The 24,992-nt window shown below is 41.8% G+C and overlaps 1 protein-coding gene across 1 annotated transcript; it reads right to left on the bottom strand.

Annotated features, from left to right (window-relative positions):
- Positions 1–43: 43 nt before the first annotated feature.
- Positions 44–6,115, bottom strand: oprd1b (opioid receptor, delta 1b). The gene is made up of 3 exons (XM_035162856.2): positions 5,772–6,115; positions 4,103–4,458; positions 44–3,912 (listed from the first exon to the last, which is right to left on the bottom strand). Exons 1-3 carry the CDS (start codon positions 6,020–6,022, stop codon positions 3,383–3,385), a joined length of 1,137 nt encoding a protein of 378 aa, XP_035018747.1. The 5' UTR covers positions 6,023–6,115; the 3' UTR covers positions 44–3,382.
- Positions 6,116–24,992: the final 18,877 nt, after the last annotated feature.

The raw sequence follows: 24,992 nt of genomic DNA, 5'->3' as shown, positions 1-24,992 counted from the left end.
CAATACAGCACGGCCAATGATCTGTGATTTTCTGCACACCGCCCTGTGAGCCTGCACTGGCATTGACATTAAGAATGTTTCATCTAAGTGTTAACTCCCTCTCTAATAACAAAATGGGTATTGACCGATCCTGACTGCACTCGACTGGCACTCTAATGCGACCCATGGAGTTAAGTGTGCACAATCCGCATTCAATGAAAACTCATTCCTTGAAAATGATGATACAATGTTTTTTTTTATTTTTCTTTCTCCAGGGTGAGGTTTAAAAAACTGAGTGAAGTGATCATCTGGTTTTGGGTTCGGTCAGTGTTCGTGCCTGTTGGATTTTGAGGACAAGGCTGGAGATATGCATTTAACTTAAAGTCAACAAATTGTGTGGATGCTAATAAATATTGTTTGTGTGTGTGTGTAGCTACAGCCTGATTAATGTACCCCTCTGTGCTTAGAGCTCCGTTTACTGTCCAGAAAGTATTAGATGCACTGAGTGAGATGCACTTTGTAATGGGTGACATGTTCCTTTATAATCAAGAAGCAATATAGTTTATTTTCAGTTGATCCCTCACACACTGTGCCGCTGTTGTAAATACGTAGAACACCAAATCCACTGCTGCAAATAAAGTAGTCCCTATAGGATATTTATATATTTATATATATGAAAGGCACAATATAAATCCTACTTATTATTTTTATTATAATCTTATTTCTTAAAATAATTAATATATAAAGATCAGCAGCCTTATCAATTGATTTCTATATTGTTTAATGAGTTACACCTCCAGGGTGTCTGTTGTCTGGAAACCCCAATATCATCCCTGACTTTAAGTTGTGCTTGTGTCCAGTCATATTTACATTTTAGATGTATTGTATCCACCTCCGTTAACCCCAGCGTCCTGCAGCCACCAGGGGCTTCCAGGTCAAAGGCTGCTGAGCCACCTCAACATTGAACCAATCTGTAATCCATATGTCATCATACCGACTAATTACATGTGAGACTCCCATAAGGCCTCACTGGCATTTACAGAGCATGAGGGTAATGTTTACAACACCTGTAAGAACGATCACAGAAAACAAATCATTGGATTCAAAATGGAGCATTATCGACAGGTTGCAGTTTTTCAATTTTTGCTCCAAAAAGGACACAAAGCCGTTGTTACATCTATACAATAAGATACTTTTTGTATACTGTGTTTCCTGCAACAACCCAAAAATATACAAATGTATAAAGATCAAGCACTTTTCTCTACAAAACAATTCACTTTTTTTGCAAATAGAACCAAACAGAAAGCTGAATAAGGCATAACGGTACAGATTTTCATTCAGCAGAAAAACATCCACATAAATAATGTATTCACAGGGATCGTTGTAAACTCAGACACAGTCCAGACAGGAACTATTGATTTGTTTTGAAAATGTATGAATGCTTCTCCTAGTATGAGTAGCACTTCATGTAAATACATAGTTAAATAACATTCAACTCTACTAATTAATTACGAGTGAAGCTTAATGATACAACAGCTTAACCAAACAAAAAAAAACACATTACCACTTAATAATATGCTGTTACATAACAATGTTATACTTGATACAGTATATATTGTAGAGCTCTACCCTTTTTAAATGAACCTGCATCTCTGAAGGGGCCACATCACCGCCATCCATTTGACTGATCCCATAAAATGTGCAAAGAAATGTCCACAAGAGTGTCCGACAATCATCAGAGGAAAATTACCAGTCGACATGTATGTCAATGCATCTGATCCAATTTGGGCCGGCCTCCATGCCAGTGTGGGGTCATGTCACTATACGTTGAAACTACTGTGTCTGTTCCTCTGTCATTTGAATGTTTGATTGTGCAAAAAAAAACTAAAAAAAACAGAGCAGCCAAACTGCCAGAGAAGTGATACACTGGAAGTGCCAGTCATCTTTTACAAGCTACTTTCACAATGTAGCAAAATGTAAAAATGTCTTTGTGTTCATATAGAATCTGACCTCAGAGACAGATCTGGAACAAAAACTGTTAATTATGTGCACGCCCTTTGTCTGTACTACTGTAACAATACTATTACCATTCACAAAATACAGCCAGAAAAGAATTAGGACAGATATGCATATTTCATTGTGTTGCCTCTGTACTCTACAGTGCACTGGATGAGAAATTAAACACTTTGAGGTTTAAGTCCCAAATCAAATTCAACTTTAAAGTAGCTATAAAAGCATTTTACTGTTTATGAACAATGGATTCAGCAATGGTGAGTAATTTGAAAGAAGCTGCTTTTTAATAATAAACCCATATTATCTCTAGACTCCGCTCTGTGGGGCATTAAAGTGTCTTTAAGCTAATTGATTTGTTTGGCGGGTGGGGGGGCTGAAACGTCACTGTTTTGGTTAATCTGCTCCTCTAGTAATGTAGTTTTCAGCCGTTAGATGTTTTCAAACAGGCTCCAAAAAACCCACTGCATCGTCCAGTCCGTCAACCTTAGGGAATAAACACTATTTCACCTGCTCACTTAAACATAAATAACGTTATTATGTATGATATTTAGCTGTAACTCTGGTGTTGATGCTCTGCCCGTCCCATACTGCAGCCATTCTCACCTCCTGCTGTGACAGCGGAGTTTTCTCAGTCATTCAGGTCTCCATCAAGTGAAAAACATGATCTGTGGGACCGAGGTCAGGTGACTGACTCAACCAATCACAGGCCACTGTTTGCGTGTGTTCGTTTTGGTAGAATGAGGCCTTCATATCTACGTCAGGAGCGAGTCCCTTCCACAGAGTTGGCACCGCCCTGTTTCTACTGTATCCCAGAATGGACAAACCAAACACTGGCTCTAGAGAGGGTCTTTTATGTACTTACTGTATGTTAGCTGATGGTCTCTGTAGGTTCTCCTTCACACTGCTAATGGGAGGTGGTGAGGTAGTGGAGGGATACTCAGTTATTTGAACTCTGCAGTGTCACCATTGGGAATCCACCTTCTTCACACTGAACCTTTAGCTTCGTATTTAGTCATTATTGGACCAAAATAAAGCAAAATTAGTAATGAATGTTTAACTCCAACTACTGTGTGTGTGTGTGTGTGTGTGTGTATGCGCGCTTTCTACACACTCTTAGATTGTGTATTTACATTCGTATCCATTTCCTTGTGCGCAGGCCCACACAGGCATGTTTGTGATCATCCTGAAAGCCAATCCATTAGGGATTATGTCTCATGAATGCATATTGGACACGGGCGTTTCATTACGTGAATTCAAACACACAATCAATAATTCGTCCTCAGGCCTGCTGTATATGTCTGCAGACTCATACTCCTGTAGTGGAAATCTGTGTGACCTCAGTCTGGAGGTCATCATGAACTGTCCCCCCCGCCAACTGACCCACGCCTAGTCAGGCCTCCGGTCTCTCTGTCACCGTGGGAGCACAAATGGAGGCAGGCTCCCGCGTGCTGTTGCGCACTCTAGTGAAGCTGCTCTGCTCCAGACGGGCGCGATAGGGCAGGCAGAAGTCCCTGAAGCACCTCTTGAAGTTTTCGTCCAAGAAGGCGTACAGCACGGGGTTGAGGCTGCTGTTGGTGTAGCCCAGAGCGATGCACAGATGCCAGCTGGCCACTACCAGGAGGTCCTTGTGGTCAATATCCACCATTGTCTTGACAATGATGAAGATGTGGATGGGGGTCCAGCAGATGATGAAGGCCGCCACGACCACCAGGACCATGCGGGTGATCCGCCGCATGTTCCTGTCTTTCTCTTTGGAGCCAGAGAGGAGGCGGACACTCTTGAGCCGCAGGATCATTAGGCCGTAGCAGATGGTGATGACCAGGACGGGTACAACGAAGGCGAAAATGAACACGCAGATTTTCATCACTGTGTCCCAGTACCACTCAGGTTTGGGAAATCTGAGTGTGCAGGCGGTGGTTCCTGAGGATTTAAACAATTAGAGGTTTAATAGGGAACCATGTGGAGAAGCTAATTCAAGTTAATCACCCAGCTCAAATGTTTTCTCTGTTACAGATGACTCCCTGAAATCAACACTTGACAACCAAGGTGCCAAAAAGCCTGTGAAGTGTTCTACACTATTGTCAGTCCTGCCACAATAAAAGCCCCTCACCTTTATCCGTCACCTTGGTAACAGCAGCGATCATCACAGGCACTCCGACGAAAGAGGACAGGATCCAGATGCAGACGTTGATAAGCTTGGCCTTGGCGGGCGTGCGGAAGTCCAGGGCCCTCACCGGATGACAAACAGCGATGTAGCGGTCCACGCTCATCATGGTGAGCGTGAAGATGCTGGTGAACATGTTGTAGTAGTCGATGGCGATGACCACTTTGCACAGCAGCTCCCCGAAGGGCCACGTGCTCATCAGGTACTTGGCGCTCTGGAAGGGGAGCGTGCTGGTGGCGAGGGCATCGGCGAGAGCCAGGTTGAAGATGTAGATGTTGGTCGCCGTCTTCATCTTGGTGTACCTGGTTGGTTGGAGGAGAAAAAAATAGCACTGAGCTGTTCTAATTGATTCTGTCTCTCATTCGACGGAAGCTGTTGATAGTTGGGGGGGGCCGAGTTTATTTCAAGGTCTGCCGGCTGCTGTGTGCCAAAGAAGATGCCTCGATTTCCATGAAAATATTTCAAGGTTAGAAGCCAATTTATTATTTGATCTAATCAGTTTCCCCCCTCAAACCAATTATCCACTATTTCCCCCTTGATACAATATTGAGATTGAATGAGCTTTTCAGACGCTTCATGTTTTTATGGCATTACACTGAATGCCTGAGAGCTCCTATCCTCTGCCAAAGTGACTGTAAACCTCCATTAAACTGCACTTCTATCCGATGAATCGATTCCAACTGAAAAATCCTACAAAACACCTCCTCGATTTCAGATTCTCTGAATATTTTTTTTTCTTTGCGGCCAGCCTTGTCTGAATGCCAGATGAACAGTTGTCTGTCCGTTTGAAGAATGGATTCCTCCACATCAATCCACAGTGGCCGGACACATTTAATTAAACTGCAGCAACAGGCTATAAAAGGATGAGGGAAGACAAAGGGATGTCTTTACATTTTCTCCTAATCCACCACATAAAGAGATTATTACACGCCATGCACGGATCTTTGCACGGAAAGAGTGAGGCCATAATGTCTTTTTATATTCACTTTGTTCGATTATTGGGAAATTAATCTTAAGCACATCAATCCAGGAATTGAAGAGGCAGCTCAGGGGGATGATGAAATAGGAGCATCAAACCGTCAGGACACAAATCCTCAATACATCTACACATGATTAATCTGTACACGCCGTCTTTCTGTAATACAAATTCACCATCTGAGTTTACGACATCATTCCTGACAGGTGCAATGCAGAAGCCTAATTTCCACACTGAGCTGGAGAGCTGCACCGCCCTCCTCTCAAATGTGTAGGAGGTGTGTGTGTGAGTGTGTGCGTGTGTGGGTGCGTCTGAGTGGCTCTCAGACGCACTGGAATTGTAGTGGCCAATTATAAAGGACAATCACAACATATGTATTTATACACGTGTAGTTGTGTGACATTAGATTTATTCCAAGAAGTGAGTTTGTAGGGTACTTAAAGGTGATGTAGAATATTTTCCACATGATATGAAAGTAATACAATTTCTATCCTGGACCATATGCTGTTTCATTTGTGCCAGTTTTCACTGATCAGCGTGATGCCAGCAGCAAATCCTACTTGAAAAAGCAAAGAACTTGTCCTCTCTTATTCACTCGAATTAGTTTATGTTTCTTTATGTGGATCTCTTGTCTCTTACCTGACCACCCCGTACATTACGAGCACGTTCCCCAGCAGTCCCACCACACAGATGAGGGAGTACAGAGACGTGATGCACACGGCGATGACGAGACTTGAGGTGTCCCTGGCTGCAGCCCCGTTGGTCCGGTTGCTCCCGGCAGGCAGCAGCAGCAGCTCCTCGGAGAATGTGACATTGACAGGAGTTCCTGACACCGGGTAGCGCTCGCTGAAAACCCCCAGGTCGTCGGGGAGAAGAGTGGGGAACTCCATTGTTTGATTTCTCTCCAAAAAAAATCAAGTGGGAAGTCAGAGGTTTCAGAAGAAGGCGCACGAGAGCGCACGGAAACTGGAAGGGAAATTAGAGAGAGATGAGGCGACCAGCCGAGATTCTCTCTCTCTCTCTCTCTCTCTCTCTCTCTCTCTCTCTCTCTCTCTCTCTCTCTCTCTAGTGGCGAGCAAAGGAGGATGTGTGGAGACCGTTTTCCTGTTCACCCCCCCGCCCCCCATGCCTAAAGGGAAACCATTTGTCAACGTGCTTTAATTAGATGTAACACAGAGTAATGCTTTTTTATTCTCTTTATTGGCCGTGATTCAAGAAAAAATGACCAGCCTCTTGTTCCACCTGCTACCGGACTCCTCATCAATGTCGATCAGAGCCAAACAATCCAAGGATCTCTCCTGGTTGTATCTTTATAGCTCAATTACAGTCGCCTCCACGAAGTCACCTCACTGAGACACAGGGAAGATGCTCTTGCCTGCTGCCAGTAATGAAATATCCAATCCATAGAAAACGTGCAGGAGCAGACGCAAACTCTCTCAGACATCCTCTGGGAGGCGTCAATGAAGATTTCCAGCCATTCAAGATATCATGTATCAAAAGTCTAGGACAGGTCACATGACTTGATTCAGGTTATTTGTCATTGTTATGTCATCCTAATCAGAAATCAGCCAGTGGTGCACGACATGGCGACCAGCTAATGGCATATTAATCGCAGCTCTTATAAATAAAACAACAGTAACATAAAACCATTGATCTTATTATGACAACTTAATATGCTGATGAAGAAATTCGGTCTAACGGAGTTTGTTAATGTTAATATTCACCACAACACAGATGTTATCATGCACAGATATGTTAGGCTATGATACATTTCAACAGTACATTAACAATAAAATATGTTACGTCACTTGTTAGGCCTAAATCAATGAATATACAATATAGATTTTACATATGCAGTAGTTGGTTATCATAGGCCTATACTTCGATTCAATCATCAATTCAAAAACTAATATGTGTGATGTGCCATTTTGAGCCTGCATGTTCAATATGCACATGCTGTAGAAATGTTATAGTTTGATTAAATTATCTTTTACAACTCATTTTCCCCTCCTGCCAATTTGAGTGTTAAGTCGGTGTTGACAGCTCACAGCAGCAGCCAAGTGTGTGAATCCTGAAGTGAATCCTATACAATTGGTCTTGTCACCCTTTATATTTGCTGCCCGAGTAATTGTGTTGGTATCAATTACATCTGCATGAGCAAACACATTGATGCAGGCACACAGACATGCAGGCTCCTTCATTTGAGAACCCTGTTTTTCCTGTGGGATGCTATTTAATCAATGCTGCTCATATTTGGCCACCGCTCTCCTCACAAAGATTGATTCTTATCCACCCTGAATAAGAGAGATTCACTGTTACCATATTGTAATATGAAACACTACGTCGGTTTTTTGAACGGGTTGAAGCATTTAATTATTATTTCCAATATTATTCACTGCTTGACCTTCTCAGTTCACACCCACGTGTCACGTAAATCCTTGATTACACAAATGTTTGACTCTAAAGCCAAGCAGGTGTCCCTTTTTACATTTTCATCAAAGCTCTCATTTATCTGCCTTTTTTTCCACGTCCCATTACTGCGAACATCAGAAGCCATTAGGAACAAGCAGCTGCATGTGATCAGGAGCATCTCTCAGGGGTGAGTGTTTACCTGAACGCAAGACAGATTGAAACCCTCCCGTGGTCGTGTCTGTAGTGATCACGGCTGCACCCATCTTTATGCACTCTGCAAAGTGACCTTTACAAAATCCGCCTTTAACCAACCAGCATCAGCGTCACACAAAGCAGGGACGGTGAGAAGAATGGAGCCAGCTTGCCGTACAAAAGCTCCGAAGCCTCCCTCTTTACTGTTCCTTCTAAAGATAGATCATGTGCCTCCTCCTCACGTGAGGAGTAGTAATTAAAAGGATCAGGCTCTTTTCGGGAGTTTAGCGAGCTCATTTCTCCTTCAATACCAGAGGTTATTGGTTACAAGTGGCTTCTGAATCGATTTCTGACCATCCATCACCAAGTGAGCATAACCGTCAGAATGAGTAGCAGTGGCACAGGCAGATTATGACTCTATGAAGGGCAATATGAGTCTGTTGGTTGTTCAGCTGTTCCATCGCTGTCCAGACTGAAATATCTTGACACCCGTCAAATGGATTCCTCTGAAATTTCATACAACTAGTTGTGGTCCCCAGAGGATAGATCCTGATGGCTGTGGTGATCCTCTGACCTTTCGTCTGAGGCTGACATTTTTAATTTTTAATGAGCTGTCTTGACAGGATTCCCCTAATCTTTCTGTCAGATATTAGTCTTCCACAGAGGAGGAATCCTGCTCACTAAGGTGATCCTCTGACTCTTCCAAATTATTTAACTTTCACACAAAAAATATGAATTGTCACTACATTTTGTAGCAGAGTGTCATTTTAGTCCTTTAGCTTTTTTGTATAATGAAATCAAACCGTGACAGAGAAATAGAAGAAAAGAAAATATCTTCAAAAGGTCAGAGTGTAACGTGTGGTTATGTAAGTGCAATCATTTTTTCTATTAGGGAATGTCTGAAAGTTTATTTTTTTACCAAACAGTCTCCGGTGAAATGTAAGGGACAGAATAAGATGAGGCAGGGAGGCAGTGGAGTGGAGGGAACATGAGACTGACACCTCCCTTCACATATGTTTCATTTAATTCAGACCACCACACCTCCAGAGGAGATGACAGTAAATTCTGGTCTGTACAGTTACCTTAGCCTGCACATTGTACCTACACAGCTCTGATCATACCACTCAATCCCTACAAGAATAGCCCAAGAGGGACAGCTCACCCCTCCTGGTGTAAAATGACTAACACAACACTTCAGAAAGTAAATTGACCAAGTCTAATATCTGTTACAGCTGTATGACACCTGCCTCTGCTGCAGGCACGACGGTGATGTGCAGGGTTACACAAGCCAGCTCTCCATCTCCTCCGATGAAGGGGACTCAAAATTCTATAATGTATGAGTGCTGGGTGGGTGCTTTGTGTAATGCTCTGTGCAGGCAGAGTGTATATGATGAGCCACATCTCTCTTTATACACAATTTGGAGATGTGGTGGCAATGTGTCATAAAAGAGGGAGAGATGTGTCTGGACGAACGGTAGCCGACACAAACAAATTGTGGCCGTTGTTGTTGTTGTGTTTATGTTTCCTCCTCTGCCCCCGGGGAGGATCGCTCATGATTAATCTGCGCGGGCTCGACATGATTACTCACATCACTCTTCAGCCCAATGGAAACCTTGGGAAGCATTACGCTGCCTCTCTGAACACATCATGTTCATGGCAGGGAAAACAGAGTGCAGACACTTCTAAGTGGGCTCTATGTTGGGGTTTTGCATTAAAAGATGGAGTGATGATGAAGATGCATGTTGTCTAATGTTGACACAAGACAAGACGGCTGCTGCTGATTGATTCAATGTCAATGAATCATTTTTAATACGCTGCCGTGGCGTCTTCCATCGATTAAATTGTCATGCTTGCACTCGCAGTCATCTTGTATTTTATACGTTACCACTGTAGTGTTTTATATCTGGCTTCAAGCTGCAATATCTCGTGTGCTGCCGCATGTGTCTGATATATGCTGGTACTTTGTAACTTCTGAAAGGTCAGAGAAAAAAAGGTGTCATATCTTGATATTTCATTTCTCAGCTTTGCAGGTATCAATGTACAGACGGTTTTAGATCACAGAGAAAGTGCAAGAAAACACATTAACTGAGGCTTTGTACTGTTTGAAAGCTGCCTTGTGGGACTTTTTCAAATAAACCAACCTCTGTTGTATTCAAGACAAAAAAGATTACACATTAAACTGATAGCTGCCAAATAAATCTCTTTGTAGTGTATTCGATTTTAAATCATTACGTCTGTGGCGAGATTTCCCATGCTCGCACCAGTAGTGATGAGATTTACGTCAACCAACAATGACTGGTTTGCCAGAGGTGAAGTGTCGAGCGACTGTAGCAATGGAGACAGAGTAGGCTCATGGACTGTATATGAAGATGGATGAACCATCTCCATGTCCTCCTTCTATCCAGAAATAAAGCCAAAATATCACAGATATGACTGCTGCCATCTTGCACCGGGGCCATTATTTGTGGAGCCAGTAGCAGTGAGTGGCATCCAAGAATAGTTTCTGAAACTCAAGATTAAAAAATGAGTTCGGAAGAAGGATCATAGTTTAGAAAAGATGGTGATTAATGGCGAGGACAGAAAGTTTACTGAGAGAAGCGAAAGGACTGAGGTCAGACACAGATGTTGCCTTACTTGCTGTTCGACAGCTTAAATCAGTAAAATGATGGATTATTGTTTTGGAAGTGTGGAACTGTCTCTATGTCTCCTCATTGTCAGAGGGGGGCAACAAAATGTCCACGCTGCAGCTTTTATTTTACCTGTCTGCAGCTGTCTGAGACAAAGCACAGCAGAAAGATGAACCTTTGCTCAAAGTCTCAAGACTCTGATCAACCACACATCACATAGAGTATAATCAGGGAGACCTGCTACATCAGCAGGTGTGAACTCCTGCTTTCTTCCGTCTCGTAAACAGGCGATAGCTCTTATTTTAGTTTCTATAAATACACTGATAGTGAGGCTCGCAGGACACTGAGCAGACGACCCAAGTGTCGTTATGACACCAAGAAACAATAAGATTATACCTGACCACATGAAACTAGGAACAGTGTTTGCAGGCTTTCTTCAGAGTCAATTTTCTGCGCAGTAATCCTCCAGGCTCAGGGCGTCTGCATTATTTACTGTTCACATTCCACATGAATGCACAAAACACATCTCTGTGTGATCAAGAGTCATTACAGGGAAAAGACTGGAGCGGAAGAAAACTGTTTTAAACAGACTGTTGTATTATGTTAAAACTATAGGCCGTCTTTTTATGGAAAGCGTGTGTGCTTGTGTGTGTGTGTAGAAAATGTTTAAACAAATGTACAGTTTATGGGTCAATGAATGCAGCTTTGTAGTTTCTATTGGTTTGTTTTTAGACCAGTTGCCTCACCGATATACCAACAAGGTGAACTCTGCAGATCAGGAATCTACCAGTTCAGTGTGAGGACAAAGTGACGCCACAGAAGAAACCACACAGTGTGGCAGCCTCCTGCATGTTCTGCTGTACAATGCAGATTGTACCTTCAGTCTGTGTTAACTTCAAGCTGCAAACTCTCTGCAGAGAGTGCAACACATGGACGAAATTACAAAAAACAACCATACAACACCTGAATAATGTCTCTGAATATTCTTCATCTTTGACGTTCTTCCTCTTGGGACATGCCTGAGAGGACCACAGGTACAAGAGCACCCATAGGACCCCACTGGACCTTTATTATGATATCTTTAACATAGGTTGAACATAACTAAGTACATTTACTCAATTACTGCACATGTACTTTATCACAGTGCAACTTTACACTTCTTCTCCACTATTTTTTTGAAGAGAGATACTGTACTTTTTCAGTCAAATGTAAATTTATTCACCAGCTTTATTTGTTCAGAGTTGGACAAAATATGAATCATCTACTAAATTACAATGTATTGTTATAAATGAATCTATCCAGTAATAAATAGTTGAAGTTAGCTCCATCTTTACCAGCTGCATGTATTTATGTATTTATCAATGGATTATTTCAATGGATTATTTCTCATAATCCTTTAATTTAGTTTTGAAATGGGTCCATATCCATAATGAGGTAGTTTATTTTTTGTTTTTTGAGGTATATATATACATATATATATTTTTTTATTTATTATTGTTGTACTTTTGTTCCAGTTAACTTTTGAATTCATGACTTTTGGGCCCGGGTGTTTGGAGGTGAGGGGCTGCTGCTGCTGCTCCTTCAGGATGCTGGAGAATTCCTGAGCCAAACTGATGGCTCAGGATGGCTCAAATCAAGTTTGTGTTAACACCACTTCACAACAGCACAAACACAAAACAACCACTGCAAAGGAACCGAATAAAAAGTATTGGAGGGCAATGTACGTACACACACACACACACACACACACACACACACACACACACACAAACATGTGTGAAATGGGACTCAACTCACCTGAACTTAGGAGGCCTGGTCTTTGGGGACTTGAGGAACTGTCGTGCCTCAAACTCAATGTCCCTCTTCTTCAAACTGTTGTTCATCTCCCAGACCTGAAGCTTGGAATGAGGATGTGAGGAGAAGATTGGACGTATTTACAGAAGAACTCAAGAGTCATGTAACGATTTAGGCCAAACTCTTGTGAAGTCTTCTCAGGACTGTGTACTCACCAGATTGAGTAGATTGAGCAGTGGGAGGAACTCAGGGTCATCGTAGGGCTCCAGATGAAACTGCCATTGAATTCACACAGAAGTAGTTGTTTGTGCCCTGAAGTCTCAGCAGCTCAGTCATAGCTGCAGTCTACACAACAGAAAATAGGTCAAACGTCTTTATATATAAATCTTTGTTTTTATGTATAAATAAAGGACACCGATCATTTTATTGACTTCATTTTAATGCAGACTGGAAACTACAGTGGTGAGTGTGTGTGTGGGTGTGTGGGCACTGTCAGAAGAGCACAGCCATTAACTGTGATGGCAGAGGCTCACAGAGATAAACAAGAACAAAGCTTTTGAAACAGCATGTTATTGTAGTTTTTTTCTTTAAATATGAAAGCTTTTATAGAACATAATGGTGAATTATAGGTGGGTTCGTGTTTACAAGTCACAGATGTCTTGCTGTGTACTTACACTGTCATTACATTACATTACATTTCATTTAGCTGACGCTTTTATCCAAAGCGACTTACAATAAGTGCATTCAACCATGAGGGTGCAAACCCAGAACAACAAGAATCAAGAAAGTACAATTTCTTCAAGAAAGCCAAACTACAAAGTGCTATAAGTAAGTGCCATTTAAGTGCTACTAAATTGTTAGTTTAAACTTTTATTCAAGGTATAGTCGGAAGAGGTGTGTTTTTAGTTTGCGGCGGAAGATGTATAGACTTTCTGCTGTCCTGATGTCATTGGGGAGGTCATTCCACCATTTAGGAGCCAGGACAGCAAACAGTCGTGATTTTGTTGAGTGTTTAGCTTGCAGTGAGGGACCAACAAGCCAATAACAAGCCAATGTCATATGCAGAACACAACAATTGAATTAAATATATATTTAATTTTAAATTTGAATTTCTTATTTTCTATTTAATTTAATTAGTATGGCACAAAAATCGGAAAATACATTCAGTATGTAAGACCGTATATAAAGATGGATGACATGACCTTCAAAAGTGAAGCCAAAGCATCTTGATTGCCACCTAGTGGCTGGCTGCAGTATATGTCATTAACCCTGCCTCCTCCATGTTTGTCGATGGCACTACAACTAAAAAGTCAAATACCTTTTTCCCAAAGATGGTTTCTGACACTTTAGGTAGCTATTATCACTCTGATGTTTGCATTTATTTTGTAAATTTTTTTGAGTTTGGTTTTAATTAGTTATTTGATGCTTTAAAAGCAGGGTGAACTGACGTGTGTTTCAGAAGGACTGCAATACCCTGCTCCATCGCTCATTTGCTCCATCACCGAATTTGTCTCCAAATGCACAAGATGGCAGCATTTATATGCGTTGTCCATCATAATTTACATTCTATGGTCTTTATAATATGATAGAGAGAAACCAAAAGTTCCTATAATGAGGAAGCAACAGAGAAGGGAAAGAGAGGGGTCATACTGCGACCTGAAAATCCTCAAAACATCATGTTTTCAGGCATCATACAGCTTGATAAACATGTGCATTATGTTTATATCATGTCAGAGTTCTCTTTCTATCATGAGTATTGATAAGAAATACACTGTTGGTATGATGTCACATCTATAGGGATCGTCAGAAAATTATTCATTGGTGATGGTGATTTTCTTTTTGAATAAATAAAAAATAAGTTTCAGCCCCTAACTGGACAGAGAAAGATTGGCTGGAGAGAATAACTTTTTATATGAGCAGTGAGTAAACTACTGAGTTGAGTTCTGCTGGAATATTGATATTTGTGCATGGAGTTTATGTTTTATGGGATATTCTGGGTATAAGTAGGGGAATACGTACCTGGAAGCTGAATGATACTTACAAACAAACGTAACATCTTACAAAATATAGAATTTATTTAGAGTTGGTTGACTGGTTTATGAGAAATTAATTAGACACAGTAACAGTTTATCATTACAGACTATAATCAACGCGCCGGTGCCTCTGATTGAAAAGTTACTGATGCTTACCATATCCATTTAGTGCCTTTTTTTCCTTTCTTAAAATCATCAGCGAGGTAATAAATCATTCATAATGTGAACTTCTCCCTGATTGCAGCGGCACTCATTTTAAACTGAAGACCTCCCCGCGGGCATGATAGCTGTGATTGACGGATATCTTCACTCGGTGGCGACAGCTGAATGAAAATCTCAGCCTCCTTCACACAAGACAATTTCTTGTCAGCAGTTTTTTTTCTGTCACAGTGGTATTCTGCAATAACGGGCAGAAGTTCCCCAGCTTCACTTGACAATTAGTTACGCAACAGCAATTCGTCTGGGTCTGGGACTTGATTAGTTTTCAGATTTCCATCTGTGGGGAGGCAGGCAGCGCAGTTTAGATATGACGAGACAGAGGCAGCGTGCACTAATTGAAAATGTTTGTAAGTGTTACCCACACTGGCAGAGAGGGTTAGAAGTGAGGCTGTAGTAAGGCTAATGTGTCCAATGCATATCGTCTGTTTGAGGTGAAATTGGGATCAAATGAAGGCAACACAAAAAGCAAAGACAGGCTGCAGCCTTCTGTATTGAAATACTGAGATCTACTTTCTCGAAAAAAAAGGTTACGTAAAAGTCTGACGTCTTTTTGTTATCTACTGGGGGGGTTGCCAGGTCCCTCGCCCACACAAAACAATTCATGTCTTGTCATATGTCTGATCTCTGTCTCTGTTGGGGATGCCAGTTATAAACTCAAACAAGGTTGTGAACAGAAACTGCCGTGCAGAGCCAGAGTTGGTGTAGCAAACCAATATTAATATTCAGTCTGGTTTTCATATTGATTTAAAGTATGCTCAGGGAGGAACACAGGAAAGAGAGAGCATTGGTCAATGGAAAATTAAGCTTAAGCTCGACATCTGGTTTGAAATCCAATCGTCTGATTTGTCAAACATCTTGGTGTTGATCATAGTTACCGAGGAGGTTATGTTTTCGTCTGTGTTTGTTTGTCTGTCTGTTAGTTAGCAGGATTACGCAAAAACTACTTGATGGATTCCCACAAAAATTGGTGGAAGGATGCGGAATAGGTTGGGAAAGAAGCTATATGCTATTTGGTGCAGATCCAGATCAGGGGGCAGATCTAGGAAGGTTTTTCCTCAGAAAATATGACATGGATCTTGAAAGAAAATGAGTGGTCACACACACACAATTTAATTTCCCTGACGCAGCAACAGTCCCCATCATAATATTTGTTAGTCACTTCACAATCTTCTTCAGGGTCACTGAATATTTGTACTAATCCACAGAGGAGGTGAATATTGGGGTGGGTGTCAGAAAGGTGTGAAATGAGATGGAAGAGAGAAACGTACCAGAGGGGAGCAGAGCTGGATACTGATTCTGAAACACACACTCACATCTTGGCACATAGAGGGAGAGACAAAGAGAGGCTTGCAAAGAAAATGCACAAACACAGTTATTACCTAAATGGAAAGTTTAAAAATATACTACCCCCTCTGAGAAAATGATGGGGGGAGGCTTATGTAATACTGCAAAGAGTCTCAGATCCGATCTAATTATACTCATGACCACTGGAGTGGCAGATCATCTTCAGCAGCTCGCTAAAAAGTCCAGGAATCCGAACAAACTGAGGTCAAGGTCTCCAACCTTCTTCCATACCTCACAAAGACATGAGCTGAGGTTCGTCTTCGTCTAAATCATCATCGGACATACCAAAGAGTGAATGGGTTTAAGTAGGTCTAATTCGATTTAATTTTACTTTGGTTTTAATTATTTATTTAATGCATTAAAAAAAAAGGGGGGAAATGTCATGATTGACTGTTGATTGTGTCCGTGAAATCTGGAAGGCAGTGGAAACGTGTCGTCCATCTTTCTTTTGGGGTTTGGGGAACTGGATTTGGGGCTGAGATTTGTGTTTGTGGGCGGACTGTTGGTGCAGTGCTGTGTTCGTCTGACTATTATTGCTTCCATTATTGTTTTGTATTTTATAATTATTATTTTTTACAAACTTGACTCTAACTGGTTCCCCAGATTTAAATGTCAAACCTTCTACAATACACAGTCTATGGTCCATACTTGTGTTTTTTTCATGGGTGGATACATTTATTGGCTGATACTAATACATTTTTTTGATCCTGGAATTGTCCACGTTTCCTTTCAGTCTCTTTGTGTCAGTCGAGTTCAGATCCACGCTGGTACCACTTATCTTGGCAGAAGCTTTACGTTTCAACACTTATGTGGCAGTTCTGGTGATCCACTAAGTGACAGTAGATTATAGTGTGTGTGCAGCTAACAGATCGATGTGACAACATCTGTGCAGGAGCCACTGAATAGAGCGGAGTGAAACACGGATATGAATCAAGACGGAGAGGGACACATTTTGACTGGGCCATCTGACCAACAGAAGGATGGACTGAATGAGTTTCAGGAAGAAAAAGACTGAGAGAGGAAAAAGGAAGAGGAAGGTATGAAAAGATAAAAAAAACAGCAATGAGAGAAGAGTTTGAAAGCCGATATTTGAAAATGATTGAGAAAAAAGTGCATTAACGCCGGCTGGAAAAGAGAGAATAAAAGATGCAAGTTAGAGGAACTCAGTGATCAGTGTGACAAAAAAGAAAAAAAAATGAAGTTGGCAAAATGTGGTTGTCAAGGAAACAGCGGCTCCAATCTCCATGTGAATTGTCCCTGAAAGAGCAGAAGAGACCTGAGAGGTCTGCTGCCCTCATTGTGACACCCAGAGGATGCTGACACAGACTGAGATGTTTACATGAGCATTCAGCAGACAAGGACACTGTATGAGGAGAGCATGAGGGGGATGAAAGACACCTGTGAGCTTTCTCAACAAAATAAGGGAACGAAATAACAAAGTTTGTCTCTCAACCCAGAAGGACACTTTGCTTTTAAATGGAAGCAGTACAGTAAAAAGAGAGAGAAGGGTTGCTCTTTACTGAATGCATCAGACTGTGGGTGAGTGTCTGTGTGAGTGCTCATTTATATCACTGAATGTCAGAGTCTGCTGGACTGGCCAGCCTGACCTAAACTGTTGGGTTAAAACAAGACTATTTCATACATTTAGTGATGAGAGCCTAGGGGCAGAGTATGATATATAATTTCCATAGAATATCAATATCGAATGTCAACTATACTACTACTAAACAAAGAGTATCAACTGATAATCTGACTTTATATTGTCTGTACAAGACAATATAATAAACTAGGGCTACGTTGTAGCACTGAACGGGCCCAAGCACACGCAACTCGGGACCTGTTGCGGTTGGTGGAGAGAGCGATCGGCGACCGGGCACACGGCTCCGCGTTGCATGTGTTTATAAAAAATTATACGGACAGACAGACAGACGTCCGTCCGTCTGTCCGTCCAAAAAAAAACAAAATACGGACAGACAGACGGACGAAAAGGGTTAGGGTTAGCCTGTTGCGGTTAGTGGAGAGAGCGATCAATGACCAAGTGCACGTCTCTGCGTTGCAATGCGTTTTGCGCACTGCGGCAAGGATAAACGCTTCACTTCCTGCGTCCGTCACGCGATGTCGATCCTTGCCTGCTAATTGCTCATTACGGTCCACGCTATCAATTGCAGATCACATGGTGGAAATTGTATGTAAATTTAATGATTGTTGTAAAACAAAGCTTACTTCCTGTTGCCAGTAGGTAGCGCCATCAATATTATTACATACAGACTAATAGATCTGTTCAAGTAGGGGCTCTGATGTAGCATTTTGTAGCAATTTTGTTTCAATTGGACAATGTTACAACAACTTAATTTTCACACTGATCAGTAGGTGGCGCTATGACCCTGAACTAATATTAATATATGGAGCTGTTCAGGTCAGGATTGTGATCATAGGTCAGTAGCCGGTTGGATAATGCAGAGGGGATTTACAAAGTACTTCCGGTTTCATGGTGAATCAGTAGGTGGCGCTATGACACTGAGGAAATACTGACACATAGAGCTATTCAGGCTTGGTCTCTGATCATGTGACAGAAGTTTGGTAGTGACAGGACTATGCACACTGGAGTTATGACAACATCGTGTCCTTTGGCGAAGGATGATCCTTCGCCGTACTGCAATGTTTACACGGTTTGAGGAAATGTCACAATTCTGACCATGGTCCAATGACTTGTCTCAGCTCATTTGAGCTGTATATTGTTAAGCAGCCAGGAGCAGTGCATCAAAGTATAAAACATGTCACTTCCTGTAGCCAGCAGGTGGCGCTGTGATTTTAAGCCATGATTTCTGTGTAAATGTCATCAGGCCGGGATTCTTGTCTTACATGTCTAGTTTGGACTCGATTGGACCATGTATGTCCAAGATACAGAACCTCGTGTTTTGATGGCGTGTAATCAAACTTTGACACCATGCCACGGAAAATCGATCTTTGAGTTAGTTTTTATCTCCGTCTTGTTGTGATGACACTCATCTCAATTTGAAGTTGATCAGATGAAAGCCCTGGGACAAGTTCGTCAAAGTAAAAATGTGGAATATGGCCAAAATGGCCACTAAATGCAAAATGGCGGGCTTCCTGTTGCATTTTTCATAATGCCCCTTGAGACTTTTTTGTTTGTCTGGTCATGATACACCTGGGCTACGATTTTTGTGAAGATCGGTGAAAGCTAACTGAGGGGCTTTTCCTTAGATGGCGCTGTTGAGCCATTTTTCCACGCCCATTTCAAATTACTCCAGAATACAATTACTTTTTGGGGTTTTGAATTCCCTGCAAACTTTGGTAACAATTTGAGCATGTCTAGGCCCAAAAGGGAAATACAAATCCTTTGAAATACAATAGGGCCTCCCACCGGAGGTGCTCGGGTCCTAATAAGAAAAATCCTTACAATTTCAATAGGGCCTCCCACCGGAGGTGCTCGGGCCCTAATAATCAAATAAAACACAAGGTTTAAAGGTTCCCTGCAATTTGGTGTAATTACATGGTCTCTGGGATTTGTCAGTGATTTTTCTTTTAAAAACATAATTGCGTTTGCCATATTTTTTGTAAATTACTTTCTGGTGCTTTGTTCCCACCTGCACATGAACGAGACATGTTGGGTGCAGATTCACAAAAGCAGCTTGGAAAATGAGCCTCTGCTCCTGGTTGCAGCTGAACTGGAGAGTTAGAAGTAATTTAGCTCAATTAAATCATTACAGGCACATGCTTTGTAAAGCATTTATATGTATCATCAAATTTCTTAGACTTTAAAGTTGTTAAATAATTGGGCTTTTTTCTGTTTTATTATTATTTTATTTATTCACATAATCGCAGCTGTTCTCTAGAAGGTCAGTTCGTTGGAGGGGTCTTCCCATGGTAGAATCAGAGTTGTCTTATGTGTTGGACCCACAGACTGTATAGAAAGATGGACAACGTGTTTCTAATCCCTTATTATACCCACAAATGAAGCTAAAATAATACGGAAATGGACATTTACCTCTTGTGCATTTGGAGCCAGAGTCTTTGCAGTAGCGATGGGGTATGGAGCCGCGGTAGTGAGGTCACACCAATACATGTGCTTAACCAATCACAAGTCAGTCTTTGCTACCTTGTTTTTATATCATCAAATAACTACTTAAAGCCAAACTTATCAGAAAATGAGCACATGGAAATATATTGTTGTGATAAAATGCCTGTTCACAGTCCATGATCAGACAGCTTACCTGTTCCTATTTGACATTTCTAGACTCACTGTCTCCTGTTTGCAGTCTTAGTATTAAGATTAACATTTACTGAGTGTTATTAATATTCCGATCGTACTCTTTATGTATTTCATAAAATGTCAAACTTCTTCTTGAAAAGTAAAAAACTTTTAAAGGATGCTAGAAAGTGGCAGCCTACTCTGTAGTGAATGTCTAAATAGATGCTACGATCAAAGCACAGATGTGAAAGAAGGTATTATTTTAATGTTCGTGTCTTGGTGACGCACGGTGTGACTACTGTGAACTGACTTTTCTAAAAATCACTTTTATGATTATGACGCGGCTGCAGTGTCCAGATATTGTCAGAACTGAGCCTGCTAATTTTCATGATGGGGATGATTCTAAAAAGAAAGTAGGAGATGACGGAGAGTCATTGTAGCATTGATGATACCCGGAGGATGGGATGCCTCTGCGTATATGTTAACACTGTTACCAGGTGTAAGGAGGACTGAGCGTACTGTGCTACGAACGGATCGGGTCCAGTCTACATCCAGGACATGGTCAAACCTTACACCCCAGCCCGTTCACTCCGCTCTGCATCTGCCAATCGGCATGTTGCTCCCTCACTGCGAGCTAAACACTCAACAAAATCACGACTGTTTGCTGTCCTGGCTCCTAAATGGTGGAATGAGCTGCCCAATGACATCAGGACAGCAGAAAGTCTATACATCTTCTGCCGCGAATTAAAAACACACCTCTTCCAACTATACCTTATTTAAACTCAAAATTTAGTAGCACTTAAATGGCACTTACTTATAGCACTTTGTAGTTTGGCTTTCTTGAAGAAAATTGTACTTTCTTGATTGTTGTTGTTCTGGGTTTGTACCCTAATGGTTGAATGCACTTATTGTAAGTCGCTTTGGATAAAAGCGTCAGCTAAATGAAATGTAATGTAATGTAATGAGCTGAAATTGAGCCATGGCTCCCTCCTGTGATTGACTGAAACTGAGCTAATGAGCTGAAATGGAGGCAGTGACCTTCACCAGTCAGGAGGGCGCTTGGAGGTGAAGGACCGAAAGCCCAGGTATTACAAATCAAATAGATTTTAAAGAGTACATTTCAGGCCTTCACTGCCGGTGCAGCAGACTTCAGCTCTTCACTGTGTATGATTGTCCCTGGATAATTACAGTTAAGTTAGAAGCTTCTGATGGCCACTGGCGTTTGCGGCTGTCTAGAGACCATGGCGCCATTCAGCCTTGGCAATAAGGAAATGTATCTGTTGGCTAAATGCCTGTGCACAAACAGGTAGTGCAGCGACAGGTGCTGCACGGGTCCCATTCTGTCTCCATCTTAAGTGCTCAGCTCCAAAACAGGACTGGCTCCCATCGATAAATCCACAATTTTAAAGATAATTTCCAACGGTGAAAAACTGGTTTCAATCAAGAGTCATCTGTCTTTCAGTCGGAGAGCCTGCAGGATTATGAAGGGTGCAAAGCGGGAGGAGAGGATTAGACTTAATGAATGTGTGATGCAGGGAGCAATTCCCAGGACTGGAGTGGCATATCGCTGGGTTACACTCTGGAGAGCAGAGAGCGGAGTTATATGATCGAGTTTGTGCACTTGCAGGATTGCAAGAACCTCCCAGGGCACTAAACATAAGATAATAAGATGAAAGTTTGATGAGTATGGGGAAACTGGGTTGTTGCAGCATCAAACAGTGACATGATACAGAAAGGAGGGATTAAATTAATATTTTATTTGGGTAATGTCAGCAGCAAAACATATAGAATGACATTAAATGAAATCAACAGGGAGATGTCTCATAGAAATAGAACAATAAAAAATCTGTATGAGCAAAATAGCCTGTATATGAGATAAACTAACAGGATGTTATTGAGGATGTATAAACATTTGTATTGTATCCTTACTATGTCAAGAGAAGGCCCACCTTGTTGTAACACAGTGATGGAAACAGGTAAATGAAGGACTCAAGGCAAGATTTAAAAGCAATAGAGCGGCTAATTGCAATCCGAGCTTCCTGTTTTCCTTCAAACACTAATGATTGAAGCCAAGCGTTCAATGGGAAAAGGCTGACTGCAAACCAAGCCCCTCATTAGAACCTTTTTGAGAGTGTTGTTGAGCAGAAATCACGCTGCAGCGAGATTAGTCAGCCACGATAACGAGCCTGAACACTGTGGCTGCCTCCTCTCACGCTGGCTCTAGTTCCCCTGCTGGTCTCCACAATATCAGAAGGACGACAAGGAACAGTGTTTTTCCAGGTGTCACCGGGCTTTGATCGAACTCAGAGCAGATCACAGTAGTTGCTGCCGAGATGCGTCATCTGAATGTAGGGAAGGAGCCGTTTGAAAATGACTTTGTTGTTTGTGTCCTTGTAAATCCATTACATCGAGTTTCTTCTTGTCCTCGGAGAACTGTGAAAAGCAAAAGACACAAAGACGTCCCAAGGTGTCCCTCGAATGTGACTCGTCAGAACAGATAAAGGAAAACGGATTGTTGGCTGACGTTCTGAACTTCTGAGGAAATCTGATGTTATTATGATGCCAGGCAGCCACGTATATGTGCCTACAGGTACTGTATTGATGTTGCTGTGGACATCTTATGTGTGCTGTTGACAGTGTCAGTCGGTTTCCCCAAGAGCAACACAAAAGGAGAGAAACACAAAATGAGGCGCTGTTGTTCTGGTTATTTTTTAACAAAATAGTGGATTTCTGGTCAACGTTTTCTAAAGACGCCCCCGAGTGCATCACTTTTGCACTTTTACAGACTTTTAGATAACAACACCATTAGCAGTTTATTGATGTGACATCCTTCCTCCTGCTCCCGCGAAGACAGCAGCTGTTGAACGCAGCCCTGTCTCCGTTTTGAACCCTCTCAAGCCTCAACAAGGGTCATTGAATACTTTCCAGCACAAGAGGAGAAGGGGACAAAATTTCCATAAGAATGGCTTCAGCCTCATCACACATGATAATGGTGTTGAAAAGAAGTACCTGAAATGGCCATGACATTTTGGGCATCGTGCAGGAGCATTTGCATTTTCATATTAAGATTGTTTTTGTATTTGTTGGTCTGATTTAAGGTTTCGAATCCAACAGCTGCACCTGGAAAAGACAACTTCACCCTGACAGGCCGACAAAGGTTTATCAAACTGGTAAATGGACTGAATGTATCCAGAACTTTTCTGGTTTTATCCACCACTCAAAGCCCTTTACGCTACAAAGCCACATTCACCCATTCACATAAATATTAACACAGTGTAATACATAGACTACTCTGGGTTTTTATTTTATTTTATTCACAAACCTATGGGGCAATTGGGATTCAGTATCATGCCCAAGCTCTTCAACATGCAGAAAAACCAGGGATCAAAATAAATTTGTTTTATTTGGTAATATTACACACAATGACAATGCTAACATGCTGATGTTTACTGGGTGTAATGTTTACGATGTTCACGATCTTGGCTTCTGCTAACAGCTGAAGGTATACCAGTTTTGTATTTAGTCCATCAAGAATTAAAACCAATCTTACTAGAAAAATGAGCACTTGGGCATACATCAGTTGGATCAAATCTAGCTGGAATAACAGAAAATATCTTTGAGAAAAATCTATTTGAGTTGTATGTTTAATTTTTAATTTGGTCCATGTCCCAACCGCTAATATGGAGGAGGCAGGATTTATGAGCTATACCAGCCACATCTCTGGCTTCACTTCTGGGGATCAGTCATGTTCTCCATCTTTATAAAGAGTCTGTGGATGACCCCTTCTTTGGTTCAGACAAAACAACAATTTGATTTCAAACAATTTACCGTTAACCAGCCACTAGCATGGTTGTAGCCTCCTGTTGGATGGTGTCCAGCCATACATTACGTCTTTAATTAACCTCCATGTCCCCAGACAGGCGGACTGTGTTGTCAGGCTTATTGCATCCAGGTTTATTGATTTCTTGCTAAGTTATATGTTGCGTCTGTCTTCCTGTCTCCTTGTTTTCCTGTATGTCTCTGAAAGTCTTTACATGTTTCTTTCAGATAGCAGCTGATATCGTCCCTGTGCCTCCGCAGAGTGGAGCTGTCAGTTAAAGATGTTCAGAAGCTTTAATTCCTGTCGTCTGATATTTGTGCAATAACAACTTTAAGCTCTGCAGACTGCTCATTTACATTTGGTACAACTACAGATAACTGGCCTGAAGGGTTGGACCTTTTTTGATTAGGTGAAAATGAGTTTCCCTCACACCCTGCCTTCGGAGAGCAAGCAGACAGATATATTTGCGTTTTGTAAGCTGCAACGTGAACTCATTTCTAATTTGTGTCTCTTGGAGCCCTGACTAAAGGCAGCTCCGCTCAGGTGTAGTACAGCACCAGCCACGCAGAAGCCAAACGGAGTCCCACAGCTTGTGCTCAAATGCTCTCCAGCAGAGCACCGTGCCCCTGCCCGGTGCAGGTCATTTCACCCAGAATTACGCAACCATGCATATTTGATCTGGTTCTATTTGAACGTCACTCCCCTGGTTCCCGGTCTTGACAAACACGACCTGCTCCAAACATCTGACAAGGTGCATAATCCTCGAGACTTGTTTCAAGATGTCAGAGACTCTCCTGCTGGTCAGACATCTTCAGTCTGCCAACATTTCATTTGCAGTCGAGATGTCCACACTGGACAGATAAAAGGGAATGTGAATGAGAAGACAACAGGTGTCACAGCACTTTCAAAAACCCTCCCGAGCAGAGTTTCGCTCCAGATTTAAGAGCATCCACAGCTCCCGGCTCATATGCATCATCAGGCATCGGAATCAGCATCAGATTTACTTTCACTTCCATGATATACACTCAGTATACGTGAGAGCGAAATACCACCCACCGCAGATCAAAAACACTTTCACTTTTTTTACAAGATCAGACTTTACAGCAGCAGATCAGCAGATCAACCGGTTGGCTTGGGGATTTCGCTTTTATTAAATAAATAACTTTTAAAGTAAAGAGACGTGCGCGCATCCAGGGCGTTGACATT

Source organism: Hippoglossus stenolepis, chromosome 8 (genome assembly GCF_022539355.2).
Source record: "Hippoglossus stenolepis isolate QCI-W04-F060 chromosome 8, HSTE1.2, whole genome shotgun sequence".
Classification (NCBI taxonomy): domain Eukaryota; kingdom Metazoa; phylum Chordata; class Actinopteri; order Pleuronectiformes; family Pleuronectidae; genus Hippoglossus; species Hippoglossus stenolepis.
The sequence above is the reverse complement of the archived record's forward strand: the minus strand, read 5'-3'. Positions and strand labels throughout refer to the sequence as shown.